At 42.4% G+C, this 19,509-nt stretch overlaps 1 protein-coding gene and 1 long non-coding RNA gene across 2 annotated transcripts; one reads left to right on the top strand and one right to left on the bottom strand.

The window, feature by feature from the left end:
• Nucleotides 1-6,869: 6,869 nt before the first annotated feature.
• On the bottom strand, nucleotides 6,870-17,308 carry LOC124267952. Its single transcript, XM_046702956.1, has 7 exons — nucleotides 17,096-17,308; nucleotides 16,455-16,611; nucleotides 14,752-14,896; nucleotides 13,588-13,697; nucleotides 11,983-12,109; nucleotides 11,199-11,336; nucleotides 6,870-6,970 (listed from the first exon to the last, which is right to left on the bottom strand). The coding sequence occupies exons 1-5, from the start codon at nucleotides 17,261-17,263 to the stop codon at nucleotides 12,084-12,086; spliced, it is 606 nt and encodes a 201-aa protein (XP_046558912.1). The 5' UTR covers nucleotides 17,264-17,308; the 3' UTR covers nucleotides 6,870-6,970; nucleotides 11,199-11,336; nucleotides 11,983-12,083.
• On the top strand, nucleotides 13,716-14,320 carry LOC124267964. Its single transcript, XR_006896166.1, has 2 exons — nucleotides 13,716-14,051; nucleotides 14,236-14,320. It is a non-coding gene; the product is annotated as an uncharacterized LOC124267964 (long non-coding RNA).
• Nucleotides 17,309-19,509: the final 2,201 nt, after the last annotated feature.

Raw genomic sequence — 19,509 nt, forward strand, 5'->3', positions numbered from 1 at the left:
CTCATGTACATGTGTGTAAATGTCATGCTACTCATGTACATGTGTGTAAATGTCATGCTACTCATGCCACTCATGTACATGTGTGTAAATGTCATGCTACTCATGTACATGTGTCTGTAAATGTCATGCTACTCCATGTACATGTGTGTAAATGTCATGCTACTCATGTGCATGTGTGTAAATGTCATGCTACTCATGTGCATGTGTGTAAAATGTCATGCTACATGTGCATGTGTACATGTGTGTAAATGTCATGCTACTCCATGTACATGTGTGTAAATGTCATGCTACTCATGTACATGTGTGTAAATGTCATGCTACTCATGTACATGTGTGTGTCAAATGTCATGCTACGTCATGCTACTGCTACCCATGTACATGTGTGTAAATGTCATGCTACTCATGTACATGTGTGTAAATGTCATGCTACTCATATACATGTGTGTAAATGTCATGCTACTCATGTAAATGTCATGCTACCCATGTACATGTGTGTAAATGTCATGCTACTCATGTACATGTGTGTAAAATGTCATGCTACTCATGTACATCATGTGTAAATGTCATGCTACTTATATACATGTGTGTAAATGTCATGCTACTCATGTACATGTGTGTAAATGTCATGCTACTCATGTAACATAAGTACATGTGTGTAAATATCATGCTGTAAATACATCATGTGTAAATGTCATGCTACCCATGTACATGTGTGTAAATGTCATGCTACTGATGATGGACGTGTGCAAATGGCGTGATGTTCATGGTGCACGTGTGACGCCCTGCTACTGATAAATAACGTGTGTAAATGCCATACTACGCACGGTGCACATGCAACACCCGTTGCTCAAGTAATACATGCATGTGCATTGTCATGTTGCACGTTCATAACACAACTCATGTGTACTTGTATACAGCACAAGTTAAAACTCAAGAAAACTCAACATTCTTTATTTGTAGAGACGGAAACATGATCCATACTACAGATACTCCGTGAACATATACTCATGGAAACAAATACGGGAACACAGGAAAATACCAGTGTTCCTTTATCCATTTCCAGACTTTCACAGACAGTGTAATACATACCTTGTGAAACCTGGAAAAGAACAAAGGAACACTTGTACTTTCATGTGTTCTCTTATTCCTTTCCCTGAGTATACAATATTAGAGAGTTACAATGAACATGTGCACGAATCTTTTTCACTCAGAGCAAAGACATGGAATTTGGCCGGATTAGGGCTTTGTTGGGACTTTAAAAGGTAAGTTAGATTACATTCTGGAATGAACATTTCCCTTCATAAACGTGGAGAGGATATCAAAAAGTACATACTGTCAATTCATCTTTTCAACAAAAAGTACTGAAGAAGGAAATTATTCCAGTGGAACAAATTATCTGTTACCGGAAATCCGTGAAATAATAAAAATTAAAGTATTATGGGCAACTTGGTATATGGATAGTTCTCTTGCTACTCACATTGTAAGTGAGTGAGTTTGGATTAGCGCCGTTTTCAACAGCATTTCAGTCAAATATGAAGGCGTGAAGTCCAAAGCTGTGTGTTACACTTTACTACGGATCAGCATGAAAATGGTGATGTTAGTCTGGGAGAAACTGTAACCATAGCAACATTGAAATTGGTATGAATTTAACCTTTCACATGCCGAAGGAGCTAACTCGGAAGTTCATAATTTTGTTAACTGTACAATCAGACAGGAGCTTTGACTTGTACAGGTTTTAAAAGGTATCATAAGGTAATAATTAATAGTTTAAACGAAAATTTCTAAAAAATGAAAATAACAGACTGGCTTCCTCTTATCTCGGCTTGCTTCTATAAAGGATAAAATCACTATACATCAAGGGGCTTAGCATTCAATACAGCTGAAAAGTTTAATATATCTTCACAACACATTTCTTTCTGGGCACTTGGCATGTCGGGCGAAAATATTTTCATGGGTGTTCGATGAGGAGAGGTTGGGGTGCACGCACGCACGCACGCACGCACGAACGCACACACACACACACACCATGCATGTCAGTGATCTGTCCCTTAGATATCACTGACATGAGTAGTGCACACCATACAAAACGCTACAACGCACGACCAGACCTCCAGTTTTCATCACTGTAGCCCAGCATGCTGCAGTATTGACATTTAAAGAGATTCTTCCAGTCGATGTGACTAGTTGCATTTTTTCTGTTCTCGCTCCTACACAACACCTCGCCACAATATACTCGCCACAGTGACAACTTCCGGTGAATAGAAAGACTCGTTTTGGAGTCTGTATCTCTGAACACGTCGATCAAACGCTGTGCCTCCTGTGTGAGCAGCTTGTGGACCCTCCCGAAATCCTTCTCACCTTCCCTCATCAGGACCAGATGTTCCAGAGCCAACAGTAGGCTGACCTCGTTCATGTTTGACTGGAATAGACGAACATAATCCAAGGTTTCCATGAGAGTTCCTTCCGCCTTCTTCCGGTCACCTTTAGCCATGTACGCATGCGCGAGCGAGAGTCTAATGTCAACGTTGGAGGAGTGGCGTGGTGTGCATCGGATGATGACTTCGAGAGCCTGGTGACAGGACATGATGGCGTCATCCAGAAGACCTCTGTAACACGAACGAATGTACTTCAAACGGCAGACAGACAGACATTTTATTCAATAATAGGCCACTGGCCCAAAATACATTCATAAATATAATAAGAAGTTACATGCGTTTTACCAGGGAGACTATATAACGTTGTAGATTATCCCAGGTTTTACATAAAAACATCAGAATCTCTTATTTTCCCAACATAATATAAAAATATGCATAAATTATTTATAACATTTATGTTTGTTGAAGTCATTATGTTTATAAAACTGTGTTGTGAAATAGGATGTTTCAAATATTTACCCAGAAAATTATTCCTTATATCTAAGTAGGCTTTACAATAAGTAAAACATGTATTTCATCTTCAATTAAATTAAGATTATTTTTGTAGCAATAAGGACAGAATCTTGAATAATAAGGGACATTGTTATATCTACCGGTCTCAGAACTAAGTTTAAATTTACCGCATCTAAATTTTGTTAAACAATTTCTTAAATATGGGGCAGTACCTAAACTGAGATAAGTTTCAACATTCAGGAGGGACTTGAAAAGAATATAATTCGAAAACTTGGTGGTACTATGTAGGGATGAGTACCAATCTTGTGAAAGATTATCAGACAATCTTCAAACGGCAGTAACAGTGAATATATTATTCATCGATAGTTCCCACGATGAACCATATCAAAATAGTGAATGAGTGAGTTGGGTTACGTCGTTTTAGCAATAGTCCAGCAATGTCAAAGCGGAGGACATCAGAAACGGGCTTCACACATTGCACCCTTGTGGGGGAATCGAACCCAGACCTTTGCGTGACGAGCGAAAACTTTAACCACTGGATTACCCTACCCAAACTAACTCATTCACACAAAGGGTTAGCATTATAAGCTGCTTGTCTGTATTAGTACGAGCAGCCATGCATGCACGTGCATGGACGTCGCCAAATAAACCAATGAAACATTAAACCACATTTCACTTTACTTGATTAAATTGACACTTATCACAATATTATATGAAGTAAGTCTTCCGATGTGAATTGTATTACATACAATACGATTATCATAAGCAGTACATTCCTGTAATACGGCACGCGTAGGGAATTCCATATTGCACTCCGATTTCCGTTCTAGACGGCTGCCGTATCTACTTTTTCCAGTCCAGTTTTCAAAAACAAAATGAAATCTTTGAAACATCATAGCAATTAAATGGAAATGGTTTTGCGTCAAATATTATTCTGTTTTGTTTCATCTTCAGGCGTCAGGCGGAGGAATGCAATCTCACGTATACATGATACATTGAGCGGAGTGATACTCAGGTCATGGTGACCTCAATGCGGAAGTTTCAGTAGTGAGATAGATTACAGTCTGTGTTGTGAAAAGTGTTGTAAACAAATATAGTACGAAGATGTAACTAGAACAGAACCACTATGACAGGGCAGAAGAAAAACAACTCTTTCTTCGACCTCGTTGTTTGTCTCCTGCAAATCAATCTTCTCGTTCAGTACAAATGGTCCCAAAGCACTGGTATAACATTCTATACTTGTGTTCACTAGGCAGTTGGAAATGTAGTGTATTGGAGACGTCTAACAGCATAAGGTAAATAAAAGCGATACAACAATCCCAATAATTATGTTCATTCAAGTTCAATGTACGATACCGCATTTCCCCGAAATAGAGCCACGGAGACGGTAATCATAGATACCATATAGCATCAAAGAAACGACGTTATATACCAAAAATTACGTGAAAAGAATTATGTCAAACGGGGGTTTGTACGGTAGCAGCACAGGTGTACTGTAGGCATAGCATGAGGTCATCATTGGAATGTCACTGCTCGTTAAAACTGAAAGAAAAACGTAAATGCTCACAACTGAAAGAGTGAGTGGGTGAGTTTAGTTTTACACCGCTTTTAGCAATATTCCAGTAATATCACGGCGGGGGACATGTGGTGAATCAAACCCGGGTCTTCTGCGTGACGAGCGAACGTTTTAACCACTGGGCTACCCCACCGCCCCGCATAAATGAAACAATGGCCATTTACATATCTTATAAATAAACATTTTATTCATATAAAGTACAAATATTTTAAAAAACACTATTGTATTTATACAAAACTGACAAAGGTGAATGATTTCCAAACTTGGCACTACAATTAAGTATGCATTAGTTGTGCGTCTCGCGCAATATCATCCACAGTAACCCGCTTTTTTCATTTGGACAAATATTTTTAAAGTATTTGTTTTAAAAAATTTGAAACACAATATAGGCAAGCGGGCATCCTTAATAATTTGCATTCACTAGTAATTCTGTTTAAGCACTTTCATAGGGTTTTGGATAACATATAAACTCTGTCAAAAAAGAAACGCAACCCCTGTCCTCAGATATGAAAAATTCGTTTGAATGAAGTTATTGCTTCCAAACTAAATTTTATTCGAATGTATTGAAATGATACACGTAATTAATGAAGATTACCATCCAAACAACTGCATTTGTACGCATAAGTGTATTTTATTGCTTATTCCGTCACAACGCATGAAATGACCCTCATGGTGACTTCGCACAAAAAAAACACATGCAAATCATGAAAATGGCAGTTAATGTAGGTGTATAAAAGCCCATGTGGTTCCGTATTATATTCATTCATTTGTCGCCGAAAGCTGTGTTAAAAATGCCACGATTGAGTGCTGCCGACCGAAATATCGCCATTGGTCGTGTTCAAGCCGGAGAAAGTTTTGGAACTGTTGCACGGCACCTAAATGTTCACAAAACAACGATATCCCGACTTTGGAGCCGCTACAACAACTTCAATTTGACCAACGATCGCCCGAGAAGTGGAAGGCCAAGAATCACGACCCCCCTTCAAGATCGGTACATCCGGGTCCATCACCTGCGTAATCGGCATGCCCTACCAACCGTGACTGCCACACAAATACCAGGTTTGAGGAGAGTGTCAGCTCAAACGATTAGGAACCGTCTGAAAGAAGCGGGTTTACGTGCCTGTAGACCAGTTGTTGGACCTGTACTACGCCCCTACATCGACGCCGACGACTCAGGTGGTGCAACAACGTAAGGATACGGACTTTACAAAACTGGAGGCGAATCTGGTTTTCTGATGAATCACGTTTTCTTTTGCAACGTCACGACGGAAGACAGCGTCTGTATAGGAGACGTCATAAACGTTTTGCGCCCATCTGCGTCCGACAGGTGGACAGATTTGGCGGAGAAAGCGTCATGGTTTGGGAACCATCTCATACAACCAGAAATCAGACTTGGTGATCGTTCCAGGAACCTGACAGCCCAACGTTACATCAACCACGTGTTAGAGCTTCACCTTCTCCCGATTATTGACCAACAGACACAGATTTTTTCAACGGGACAACGCCCGGCCTCATACTGCACGTGCAACAATGAACTTTCTGCAGAATTCCAACGTCAATGTCTTGCCATGACCCTCTAAATCACCAGACCTCAACCCTATTGAACACCTGTGGATACTCTGGATCGACGCGTACGTCAACGTCAGCCGCCGCCACAGACGCTGCAACAGCTCGCCGTTGCACTGCAGGAGAGTGGAGAGCCATTCCCCAGGAAAGAATCCGGCGTCTTATCCGTTCTTGTCCAAGGAGCTGCCGTGCAGTGATTGCAGCGCGTGGTGCTCATACGAGATACTGAGAAAGACGCCCCCCTGGTGACAAACTGGTGTCTGTGAGATGACTTTTGAAATGACAATTTTAAACATGCCCATCTGGGTTATTATTCTGCCAAATTTCAGACTTCTGTCTTAAATAATAAAAATGCCGTGTCGTCCTAAAACTTCAGATCAAAATCTCTAAAATACAGGGGTTGCGTTTCTTTTTTGACAGAGTTTATTTCCAATGCGTAGTGTATGTTAAGTGAGGTGAGGTGAGGTGAAATTGGGTTTAACGTCGTGCCTGAGAATATTTCGCTCATATGACAACGTGCATGCGGGTGTATGTGTATGTGCGGCTGCTTGTACTAGCCCAGACATAAGCTGGTTTTATAGTGCTAGCCCACTGAGATACCATGCCGCAGTGAAGCATGAATACCCCACTCAGACACATTATACTGATTCCGAGCCGACCAGTCCTTGTACCCATTAATGCCGAGCGCCAGGCAGGGACCAACAAGTACCATATTTTAACGTCTTTTGGTATGTCGCGGTCGGGGATCGAACCCGCGACCTTCCGCTCTCCGGGCGGACGCTCTAACCACTACACCACGGAGGCGGTAGTTTATGTTAAGTAGCTTACTTGAAACAGTATGCGTTGCCCCTGTACCACAGTGTGAGGGCCGTGTTGAAGTCATACCAACCAAGCTTCCGTCTCAGGTTGAGAGCTTCCGTGAGAAGCCGGAGAGCCTTGTCTGAAATTTCAACAGGTCACACATCTTACCACAGAATAAGTCAACACGTCACACATCTACCCTTAGAAATGTCAACACGTCACACATCTACCCACAGATTACGTTAACACGTCACACATCAACCCACAGATTACGTCAACACGTCACACATCTACCCACAGATTACGCCAACACGTCACACATCTACCAACAGATTACGTCAACACGTCACACATTTACCCACAGATTACGCCAACACGTCACACATCTACCCACAGATTACGTCAACACGTCACATCTACCCACAGATTACGCCAACACGTCACGTGCATCTACCGACAGATTACGTCAACACGTCACACATCTACATACAGATTACGCCCACACGTCACACATCTACCCACAGATTACGTCAACACGTCACACATCTACCTACAGATTACGTCAACACGTCACACATCTACATACAGATTACGTCACCATGTCACACATCTACATACAGATTACGTCAACACGTCACACATCGACATACAGATTACGTCAACACGTCACACATCTACCCACAGATTACGTCAACACGTCACACATCTACCCACAGATTACGTCAACACGTCACACATCTACATACAGATTACGTCAACACGTCACATCTACCCACAGTTTACGTCAACACGTCCGCACATCTACCACAGATTACGTCAACACGTCCGCACATCTACCCACAGATTGCGTCAACACGTCACGCATTTACCCACAGATTACGTCAGCACGTCACACATTTTACCCACAGTTTACGCCAGCACGTCACACATCTACATGCAGATTACGTCACCGTCGTCACATCTACCTACAGATAACGCCAACACGTCACATCTACCCACAGTTTACGTCAGCACGTCACACATCTACGTACAGATTATGTCAGCACGTCGCACATCTACCCACGGTTTACGTCAGCACGTCACATCTACCAACAGATTTACGTCAGCACGTCGCACATTTACCCACAGATTACGTCAGCACGTCGCACATCTACCCACAGTTTACGCCAACACGTCACACATCTACATACAGATTACGTCAACACGTCACGCATCTACCTACAGATAACGCCAACACGTCCCACATCTACCCACAGCGTTTACGTCAGCACGTCAAACATCTACATTACAGATTACGTCACCACGTCACACATCTACCCACAGATTACGTCAACACGTCACACATCTGCTCACAAAATACGTCACCACGTCGCACATCTACCCACAGTTTACGTCAACGTCACACATTTACCCACAGTTTACGTCAACACGGCACACATCTACCCACAGATTACGTCAACACGTCACACATCTACCCACAGTTTACGTCAACACGTCACACATCTACCCACAGATTACGTCAATACGTCACACATCTACCCACAGATTACGTCAACACGTCACACATCTGCTCACAAAATACGTCACCACATCACACATCTACCCACAGATTACGTCAACACGTCACACATCTACATACAGATTACGTCAACACGTCACACATCTACCCACAGTTTACGTCAACACGTCACACATCTACCACAGATTACGTCAACACGTCACACATCTACCCACAGATTACGTCAACACGTCGCATTTTACCCACAGATTACGTCAACACGTCACACATTTACCCACAGTTTACGCCAACACGTCACACATCTACATACAGATTACGTCACCACGTCACACATCTACCTACAGATAACGCCAACACGTCACACATCTACCCACAGTTTACGTCAACACGTCACACATCTACATACAGATTATGTCAACACGTCACACATCTACCCACAGTTTACGTCAACACGTCACACATCTACCAACAGATTACGTCAACACGTCACACATTTACCCACAGATTACGTCAACACGTCACACATCTACCCACAGTTTACGCCAACACGTCACACATCTACATACAGATTACGTCAACACGTCACACATCTACCTACAGATAACGCCAACACGTCACACATCTACCCACAGTTTACGTCAACACGTCAAACATCTACATACAGATTACGTCACCACGTCACACATCTACCCACAGATTACGTCAACACGTCACACATCTGCTCACAAAATACGTCACCACGTCACACATCTACCCACAGTTTACGTCAACACGTCACACATCTACCCACAGTTTACGTCAACACGGCACACATCTACCCACAGATTACGTCAACACGTCACACATCTACCCACAGTTTACGTCAACACGTCACACATCTACCCACAGATTACGTCAATACGTCACACATCTACCCACAGATTACGTCAACACGTCACACATCTGCTCACAAAATACGTCACCACATCACACATCTACCCACAGATTACGTCAACACGTCACACGTCTACTCGCAGAATACGTCAACATACGTCACTGTTCTAATCACAAGCTATATCAGCATTCCACACAGAAAAACAAGAAAAATGTGTCATATAACAAAATGTCCAATTTCTCACAGAATACGTAAGAATATGTCACACTTCTGCTCTCACAATACTTCAACATTGTCACAGGGGGCGGTGGGGTAGCCTAGTGGTTAAAGCGATGGCTCGTCACGCCGAAGACCCGGGTTCGAATCCCCACATGGGTACAATGTGTGAAGCTCATTTCTGGTGTCCCACGCCGTGATGTTGCTGGAATATTGCTAAAAGCGGCGTAAAAACCAAACTCAGTCAGTCAGTCAGTCGACATTGTCACACGTCTAATCACAGAAAAACGTAAACACGTCACACTTATCACACAAATACGTCAACATACGACTCTTTCTACCCACAGAATACATCAACATTTGCCCGCATGTTAATTTATAAGGTCGGTGGGGTAGCCTAATGGTTAAAGCATTCGCTCGTCACGCTGAAGACCCGGGGTCGATTCCCCACATGGGTACAATGTGTGAAGCCCGTTTCTGGTATCCCCCGCCGTGATATTGCTGGAATATTGCTACAAGCGGCGTTAATTAAGCAATGCTTACTCACTAAAATTATAATGGCATACGACATATCTACATTAAAGGTCACATGCAATCAAAAAATCAAACATAATTAAAACACAATTATCACTTATTCATGACATATAATATACATTGCTGGTTATGAAAAAACATATAAACACAATTATAAGCGTACAATCGCAAATCAAAAGTGCAATATTGTGTACTTGGGTTTACTTCCCAAGAAACGAAGCAGCCGGGATACCGAACCCAGTCAGAGCGGGTGGGTGTGCACTCAAGTGTAACGGCTGGTTCATTTGCAGATGCCCTCAAGGCTCAATGTTTTATGTGTATATATAGAGATGTTGGGTTTTGTAAATACATGCTCATTTTTTGTGTGTAACATTTTGCAATCAACAGACATCATAACATGTCATGTGTTCAAGTATCACACCTGCCTGTCTGTGTAATTACATAATGTGACAGAGACCGAACTCGGGCCATAAATCAATGCATTTTGTTTATTGTGTATAGCCTGATTGGTGTTAAGCTCAAATTGCATGTGGTCAGTGATCGCAGTTGTGTATTGAATATTGTCATTAGCAGACAGGCAGGCAGACACACAGGTGTCAATAAAACAAGACATTGAGTTTTGTCTGTGACAACGACATATCTATATCACAGTTAGAAATTCTGTCAACGCTATGACATTGCTTTTAAGTATCGAACTGAGAAAGTGACTCGGTAAGAAGAACGTGTGGTGAAATAGACAAATGAAATTATATAAACAGTTAATTTACTGTCATAACATATAAAAAGCTCGCGCCTGTGAGATATCAACAAAACATTAGAAAAATAGCTTACACCAAAGCCTTCACCGAGTATTCACCGGACAACCCCCTTCCAAGTTGCGCGAACCTATTTCACTGTGCACGTGCTATGAGCGCAGCCCAGCTGCTGGAACCACTTGAATTCCCCCAAAACGCTGGGGGAAAATTAGTGAATCGTTTGAACTACGATTTCGCGCGTTTTTTTTCATTTGCATTTTTGATGATTTGTTTCGGTAAGTCCATACCGAAAGGTATAGATCAGAATCTGCAAAGTTGTGTTTTACGTTACATGTGACCTTTAAGTCAGGTCCAGCAGCATAGGGTTGTTGTTCGTTGCGCATTATTAGAATCAATCTGTAAAACATTATATCCAGAAGGAGTCTTGTCAATACACCAGATGTTCGAGGTTCCCCGTCCCTCTACTCACCACAATCCCCCCGCCATGTGTAGTTGGAGGCGAGGTTGTTGAGGTTGGTGACGAGGTACGTGGGCAGTGTGGAGGCCAGCTTCCTCCGTTCATGACAGGACATCTTGTAGTACACCAACGCCTTGTCCAGCTGGCACTCTGTACACATAGTACCTTGTATAATCATTGATTATGATGATGCTGACGATGACGACGACGACAATAATTGATACGAATATTCATACAATACGTTACAGGTCAATAATGATGATAATGACGATAATGACGATGACCGTGACCCTGATGACGAGGATGATGCCATAATGAATACATTCATAACATACGTTACAGACGACAAACATGACGATGTTGATGACGATGACGACATTAATGACGACGATGACGATGACCTTGACCCTGATGAGGAGGAGATAATGAATACGATTATTCGTAATACACGTTACAGACGACAAAAATGACGTTGATGCCGTTACTGACGTTGACAACAATAATGACGACAGCGACGATGATCATGATGATGACGACAATAATGACTACAAAATATCCGTAATATATGTTACAGACTAAAAAAAATTATGATGACGACGACGATTAAAACCGAAAATGACTTATACAAACCTTAAAAGAAAAAGCGTGGGTTTTTCAAGATTTGATGGAAGCAGTGAGTAATTGAATACAGAATCTGATTCATTCTTTCACAAGAGCAAGAAAACCAGAACCTTTTGTGACAATGTTTGGTTTCGAGATTAATGGTTGTTTGATACACATATCTTCATATACGTACGCCTATCGAAGTTGACGCCCATGGTCTGTATAAGCACTGCAAGCACCGGGTGTCCCGGCATGACCTGGTTAGCCCTGGGGATAGTGCGCCGAAGTATCCTCTCAGTATCCTCTCTCGGGGTAGTTGCCTGTATTGTAGGACAAGCACACCAGTTAAATAGGACTAGACCAAAAGGTCCACGTGCCATTACTGACATATCTGATGTTATCATGCTTACTAGTATCTGGATAATTCTCCGCGCAGTGATAAAGATTCCACACGTAAGATATTATACGAGCATGATGGTCATGTTGACTTTACGAAACCAGTGTCAGAATTATTGTAATTCTCGAGCGACAGCTAGCATACCACATGAAATCTTACCTGTCGAATAGAGATTGATAAGGAAGTGTTTTACTGCGTGATAAATATATAAAACATAAGGAATATAAGAATGTATTATGCGAATTTAAACAAGCATATTATATATATATATATATATATATATGCATATATATATATGCATATATATATATATTGTACATATTTCATATTTCTATTTGGTATTTAGAATAATGGTTATAATCACGTCATCCTATAATGTCATTAATACGATAGGCGATCTTTACTAGTCTTGATTTCGCTCGATGACAGAGTTTTAGAACCTGGGTATGCATTCAGTGATTGACTGGTCTGCCAAAGTTATGATATGCCGTTGAAGATACAGGTATATGTATGACAGAAACAGGTGACTTGTAGTGTATGCCCTAAACCCAGTCAATGTGTATTGAGAAACACGGCATTGTATCTTGCATAGAGTTTGGAAGTAGTTTCTGCTGTAATCCCATTTGCATATATAGATATATTATATCACATCAGTTCATTCATTGGTATGCTAACCCGTGAAGATCCGGGGTAGAATAGGTCTTCAGCAACCCATGCTTGCCACAAAAGGCGACAATGCTTGTCGTAAGAGGCGACTAACGGGATCGGGTGGTCAGGCTCGCTGACCTGGTTGACACATGTCATCGGTTCCCAATTGCGCAGATCGATGCTCATGCTGTTGATCACTGAATTGTCTGGTCCAGACTCGATTAGTTACAGACCGCCGCCATATAGCTGGGATATTGCTGAGTGTGGCGTAAAACTAAACTCACTCACTCATTGGTATGCTACTACAACAGCCAACAATACTTAAGGCAAATCACGGCGTCGTGTATTGGATGTCGAGTCTGGACCAAGCAAACCAGTGAGATAACGAGCACATGAAGCTTGCGGGATGCTGTTACAAGTAGTTATAGTGAGAGTGAATGAGTCTGGTTTAACGCCGTTTCGAAGAGTATACCAATTACAAGGCATGTTAGCCGTCACGGCTTCGTGTGGGAAGGAAACCCGAAGTCATGCCAGTCTCAGACGTTTGCTGTTTTTGGTGCTCAGGTATGGCCCGGACAAACCAAGAAACAAACTAGGCGATCGGGATTCGATCCCTCTGCATAGCCATCATGGCCATGGCGTTGGATATATTGGGGTGTTGAGGTAGAGACACCGTGGTGTTAAAAGTTATTTTGGTCAATGTGTTCAGTTGTTTCTCCGTTGGTGTTGAGGTGGCGTGATGACGTAACGTACCTAAGTAGCTGTTGACGATAGCGAGGTGGGACAGAATCTGAATCCGATGAGGTTCCACCCTTTCATTAAGTTCAGTAGGGACAGGGGTCTTTAGTGCCTCGGTCAGTCGCCTGAAAAGCGAAAAAAAATATAAAAAAGACACAACGTTACGTTTCAAATTGGCATTAGCGCAAACACTGCTAACCTCTTACATTTCTTGAGTACAGCCCGGTGGTTCAAGCGTTCGCTCATCACGCCGAAGACCCGGGTTCGATTCATGGGTACAATGTGTGAGGCTCATTTCTGGTGTCCTCCGCAGTGATAAAGCTGGAATATTGCTAAAAGTGGTGTAAAACTAAACTCACTCACTCACTTGACTACACTGTGAAAATACGAGGTACTGTAGCTCACATAAATAATGAAGAAACAGTTACTGGACACTTCATCCTTATTATGATGGCAAACATTCACATTTATTGGAGTGAGTTTACATGGGGGATCGAACCCGGGTCTTCAGCGGGACGAGCGAACGAATTAACCGCTAGGCTACCCCGTCGCCCCTATATATATTTGAAGACAACTCGTGCAATGTATTCGAGAAAGTACAAAGGATGATTATGATGATGATGATCCACTCTGCAAGTATATATTTACTTTAGTCATAACAAGTTTTAGCTTTCCGTGCTTTATTGTACTTTGAAAAAAATCTTTTTTTTTAAACTAAACCGAAAAAATATATTAAAACATCACAATATTAAGAGACAAATATACAAAAGCATTTTTCTTTAGACAAGCGTGATCAGGTCAGGACTGACTTGCTACAGGATAAAGTAGCTCTTAAGTATTCAATCACATCAAAGAGACGCTTCTGGGACGGGCCCTAGGTGGCTCACTCTTTCCTCAAGGTAGGAAGCTATTGGTGTTCTGCCTGTTACCGGCCAAGAGGTAACTGACACAACTTACAGTCAAATTCGTAAAAGAACTTTCCACAGCGCTTTGCCAACAGGTACGCAGAACGTATTGTTGGTGCCGCACTCAGCAATATTCCAGCTATATGGCGGCGGTTTGTAAACAATCGAGTCTGGACCAGACAATCCAGTGACTGACAACATGAGCATCGATCTACGCAATGGGGATACGATGACATCGCACGTCTCCTGTACCAGAGGCTACTGCAGATCTAACCTTTTGGCCTCTTCATTATTGCCAAGCCGCACTTGCATCCATCCAAGTCTGCGCATGAGCACAACACGATGGTAATTGTCCTCTCCGACAGTCAGCTTTTGCAATGCTTCAGTCACCAATGACACTCCTAAAGAAAGTTGGTCCCCTATCGAGGTGAAACAAATACATTAAAATCGTCATGTCACGGACAAGGAACTTCAGTTAGAAGTTAGAACATAGAGGGCAAGCTTATACAAATTTCGGAGCACAGGATCGGCGAATACATTTACCAAATGAACCTTACTAAAATTAGATCATTTATTCCGAACACATGCCTCTGTGTTCTACAACTGAGGAAGAGCGGTGGGGGAGCCTAGTCCTCACGCTGAAGACCCGGGCTCGATTCCCCAAATCAGCACAATGTGTGAAGCCCAATTCTGGTGTCCCCCGCCGTGATATTGCTGGAATATTGCCAAAAGCACTCCACAACTGAGGACCACCGAGAGGATTGGGGTTTGAATTGGCCTCCAGCAACCCATGTGTTGATGGAAGCGGTTAAAGGGATTGGATGCATTCGTGTTATTCTTTCTTGGAGGTTACGGAGGTGACGAATTGCATCGTATGGCAGTGTAGACTTAAGCTCAGTCCCTGGATTTATAGATAATTTACAGACGTCATATAACTGAATTTCTGTTTATTTCGCTTTCAAGATTATCTAACTGTTATCGCAAGGTACTTTCACGTGTATGTGGGACTGCATTTACTACCCCTGACAAATACCGGTTTTACAATATGCTGACTGCGCCGACCAGTACCCGGCTTTATCCCCTTAGGCCGAGCGAAAGGCAGGGTAACAGCAAGTAAAGGCAGGGTAACAGCAAGTAAAGGCAGGGTAACAGCAAGTAAAGGCAGGGTAACAGCAAGTAAAGCCAGGGTAACAGCAAGTAAAGGCAGAGTAAAAGCAGGGTAAAAGCAGGGTAAAGGCAGGGTAAAAGCAGGGTAACAGCAAGTAGGGGTAACAGCAAGTAGAGGCAGGCAGGGTAACAGCAAGTAAAGGCAGGGTAACAGCAAGTAAAGGCAGGGTAACAGCAAGTAAAGGCAGGGTAACAGCAAGTCACGTATATTTACGTCCTACTTCTCATCACATCTGTTGCCAGAACATTCAGCATGTTCAGTGAACTATAGTGTTGTGTGTACACCCCCGAGACAAAAACATACAAGATTCCAGTACTTCTAGAACAATGCTTTCCAAACAAATCCTAGAGTCATTGGGTATGGTTTTACTTCTCATTGAGTAGTCCTGTCACTGAGGGAACCAGAAAATGGCGTCACACAGAATCAATGTCGGGAATTGTCCTTTCAGTTTGACAAGTTAGGGCTATATATGTCTGCCCACCACTGGCTATTTCAATCACTTGGTCACTGTACAAATGTTCGGAATCATGTCCTAAGCTTATTGCCAGGCGTCAAGCAAGCTAACAGCAGGAACCACCCTCTACATATCTTGGTATGGGGAGGTGGGGTAGCCTAGTGGTTAAAGCGTTGGTTCGTTACGCCGAAGGCCCGGGTTCGATTCCCCACATGGGTAAAAAGTGTGAAGCCAATTTCTGGTGTTCGACGCCATGATATTGCTGGAATAGTGTTAAAAGCGACGTAAAACCATACTCACTCACGCATAAAATTGAAACGTTAGGTTATATCTGTTTGTCCACCAAACGACTCACCTCTTTGCTCGATGAGTGACACGGCCGTGAAACCCTCTAGAATTGCTTGCTGTCTGGGAGTACCGAACTTACAGGCAGCCTCGGCCATCTGTCTGTAGAAAGTGACCGCCTTGTCTGGACACACTGCAGCCATCATACACTCCTCCTGGTCAATGACCTGTAGGAAATGATCAAGGTCACGTGAGTATTGGAGGTTGGCTGACACCTGTTCTATCATGGCTCGTCAGAGTAATGTGAAGAGATTATTGCCTACTGATTGCTTGTTTTCACGCCGCTTTTTGCATCATTCAAAATATCGGGAGGCCTGGGTACCCGACCACATACGTGACCCGAAAATTGTCCATATCTTTCTGAAATACGAAGGACGGCTATCATGGCGCAGGGTTTAAGCCAATGGCTTCTACCTGATTATCAGATTATGTAAATGATGTTTTAAATTTCTGGCAGCAATATTCCCTGTATGTGACGGTGATCTTCAGCCTGTGCCAGACAACAAATTGTAGTGAACAATGACACACAATCAGCTTGGACACACACTTGCCAACACGGTCCTGACACATCGGTTCGTACAACAAGCACTGGCTATTTAAGGACATATTTTGGGCTCTATTCCAACAACTTGACCATGATAAAACACTAACCTTAAAATAAGCATTAAACGTTTCCTCTTCACGGGCATTAACAGCCTGAGTCAGAGTCATTTCAAAAGACCGGAAGTTGTCATGGGCAAAACCCGAGTGCTCTCCCTTTGTTTTCACAGAAGCATCACAACGCATGAGCAACAACATCTGTCCAAGTAAATCCTCCATCAACTTCCGGCGGGAGTCGTGATGAGGCACATGTAACTTGGTTGCCACAAAAAGCTCGGAATGAAAGGATCGAGTCTAAATTGCCGCATTCCTGGATCAAAGTTAAGTATGTTATGATCGCGCAAGAGGCAAAGCTGTCTTCAATTTGAAGTCGATTACGTTTCCCTTTCTAAGACGTCTTGAGGCCTCTTTGACACCAAACTCTCCGTGAAGACCACAGAGTGTGATTGTGTCTGATTTTAGCCCGGAGCTAGACGACCTAACTGTTCTTCAAGAGCATTAACAACGCACCCATCAGCGGTGGGGTACTTGCTGAACACATCCAGAGCGCTCTTGGGGTCTTGTAGAGCCTCAGCAACTTCGTCTGGTGTAAGGGCTGAGGAATAATGTTGTAACATGTAGCAAGTTCTTAGGATTAGTCCTGGGCGATGGCAGCAACGTCTGACGATGTTGTAAAGCGTGGCTAAAGACCTGCATCTCGAACGCACTGGATTCAACAAAGCCCACATTCTCGTTCGCACATGGGAAGCAATTTGCATGGAATCGCATCATGGCGGGACAAAATGAAACGTTGACCCGTGACGTCACAAGCACGCTCAAACCTGAGTGCGAATCTAGAGCATCATTCAGAAAGAGGCTGAACATCCGCCTGACAGCTTCATTGGAGAAGACATCTTCGAAGTTCGTAAACAGAAGAATGAGACCAACGCCAGGTAGATGTCTAATGAGGTCACCGATTTTGTCTTTAATCTTCAACTCGGACGGACCCAGAAGGGTAGTGTTGAGACCAAGAGCATCAGCCAATCGCTTGAGGAAGTCTAACCACGTGCTTACACCAAGACATCGGACCGTCACGTGATTCAGAGCATTGCCACATGCCTTGAGTTGAATCTCTTTTAAGCCATCGATTACCTTAAAAGACAAAGTGAAAAAAAGTTTAATGTTTAAAGGACCATTCATAAGTACTAGATATTATGATATGTTGATTCCCGAGTTCAAACTAAAACTTCACCGGGAAGCAGTAGGTAAAAGAACTAGGCTAAAAAACAACAACAAAGAAATGTGATATACTTAACAACTGTATTCTCAGCTTCTTAAAGTGGCATTTTAGAAGTTGGGAAATACATTATTGACACACTTTTTATGGATAACAATTTCTTTCACGTCGTGAGTGAGAGGTTTCGAGACTCTCACGCCGGGACAACGATACAAGAATCTGTATCGAATCAATGTCAGCGTATCCCAATTGCGCAGTACGATGCTCATGCTGTTGATCATTGGATTATCTGATCCAGACTCGATTTTTAGAGACCGCCGTCATATAGCTGGCTTATTGCTGAGCGCGGCGTAAACTAAACTCACTAACTCACTCTGTATTGAATCAGCTCCATGCAGTACTTTCCAGATCTTCCAGTCTAAATCTAATAGATGTCCAAATATAGCACTCCACAGTCCCTCACTGAACATTGCATGTACAATGTATTACACTTGGAACATTATTAGATAATATATATCACTGCAACATATAAATATGCACGGATTCGAGTTTTTGTAAGTCTTGAGTCTATCTGTTTGTTTTACGCTGCAATCAGCAATATTCCTTTTAAACGGGGTTTGGTATTAACCACGCAGATACGAACAACGATGTACGTCTCAAGAGAACAAGAACACACGATCCGCTGAAACAATAGACTGATGTAGATCAATTTTGGTACCGGATCCGTGTAGAAGCTTGATTTTGTAACTTAATGAATAATAACGAAGGATAGATTGAGAATTTTTTTCTAAACACGCCAAAAATTCGATAAGCATTATAGACTATAGTGGATACTCAAAGTTTTCACTGTTGCAGCTTTTATATTTAATTCACCATGAGGACTTTTAGTCAAATTTACAAGGTAGTATAACATATTTAAACACAATAGCAAAACAAAAGCTGGATATATTTGACAATGATGCTGATATTTTGACATTAGTGGACAACCCCAATTACATGGCCAAACAGTAAAGGAGAGGTTAAGAACAATGAACAATTGTATTCATCACTTGACATCGACTTCCGCTATACAGGGCATGGGTGATGTGGAATGGAGGAAGTGAGTGAGTGAGTTTTGTATGACGCCTTTTTGAAGAGCATTTCAGTAAGTTAAAGCGTTATGGTCAGAGGAAAATGTCAATCGATGCAGGATTTACAACAAGCTAGGGAAACATGGGTATATTTGGAAGGTACTCCATTGTCTTAAGTA

Source organism: Haliotis rubra, unplaced genomic scaffold (assembly GCF_003918875.1).
Source record: "Haliotis rubra isolate DU_JTF1 unplaced genomic scaffold, ASM391887v1 Scf1007, whole genome shotgun sequence".
NCBI lineage: Eukaryota > Metazoa > Mollusca > Gastropoda > Lepetellida > Haliotidae > Haliotis > Haliotis rubra.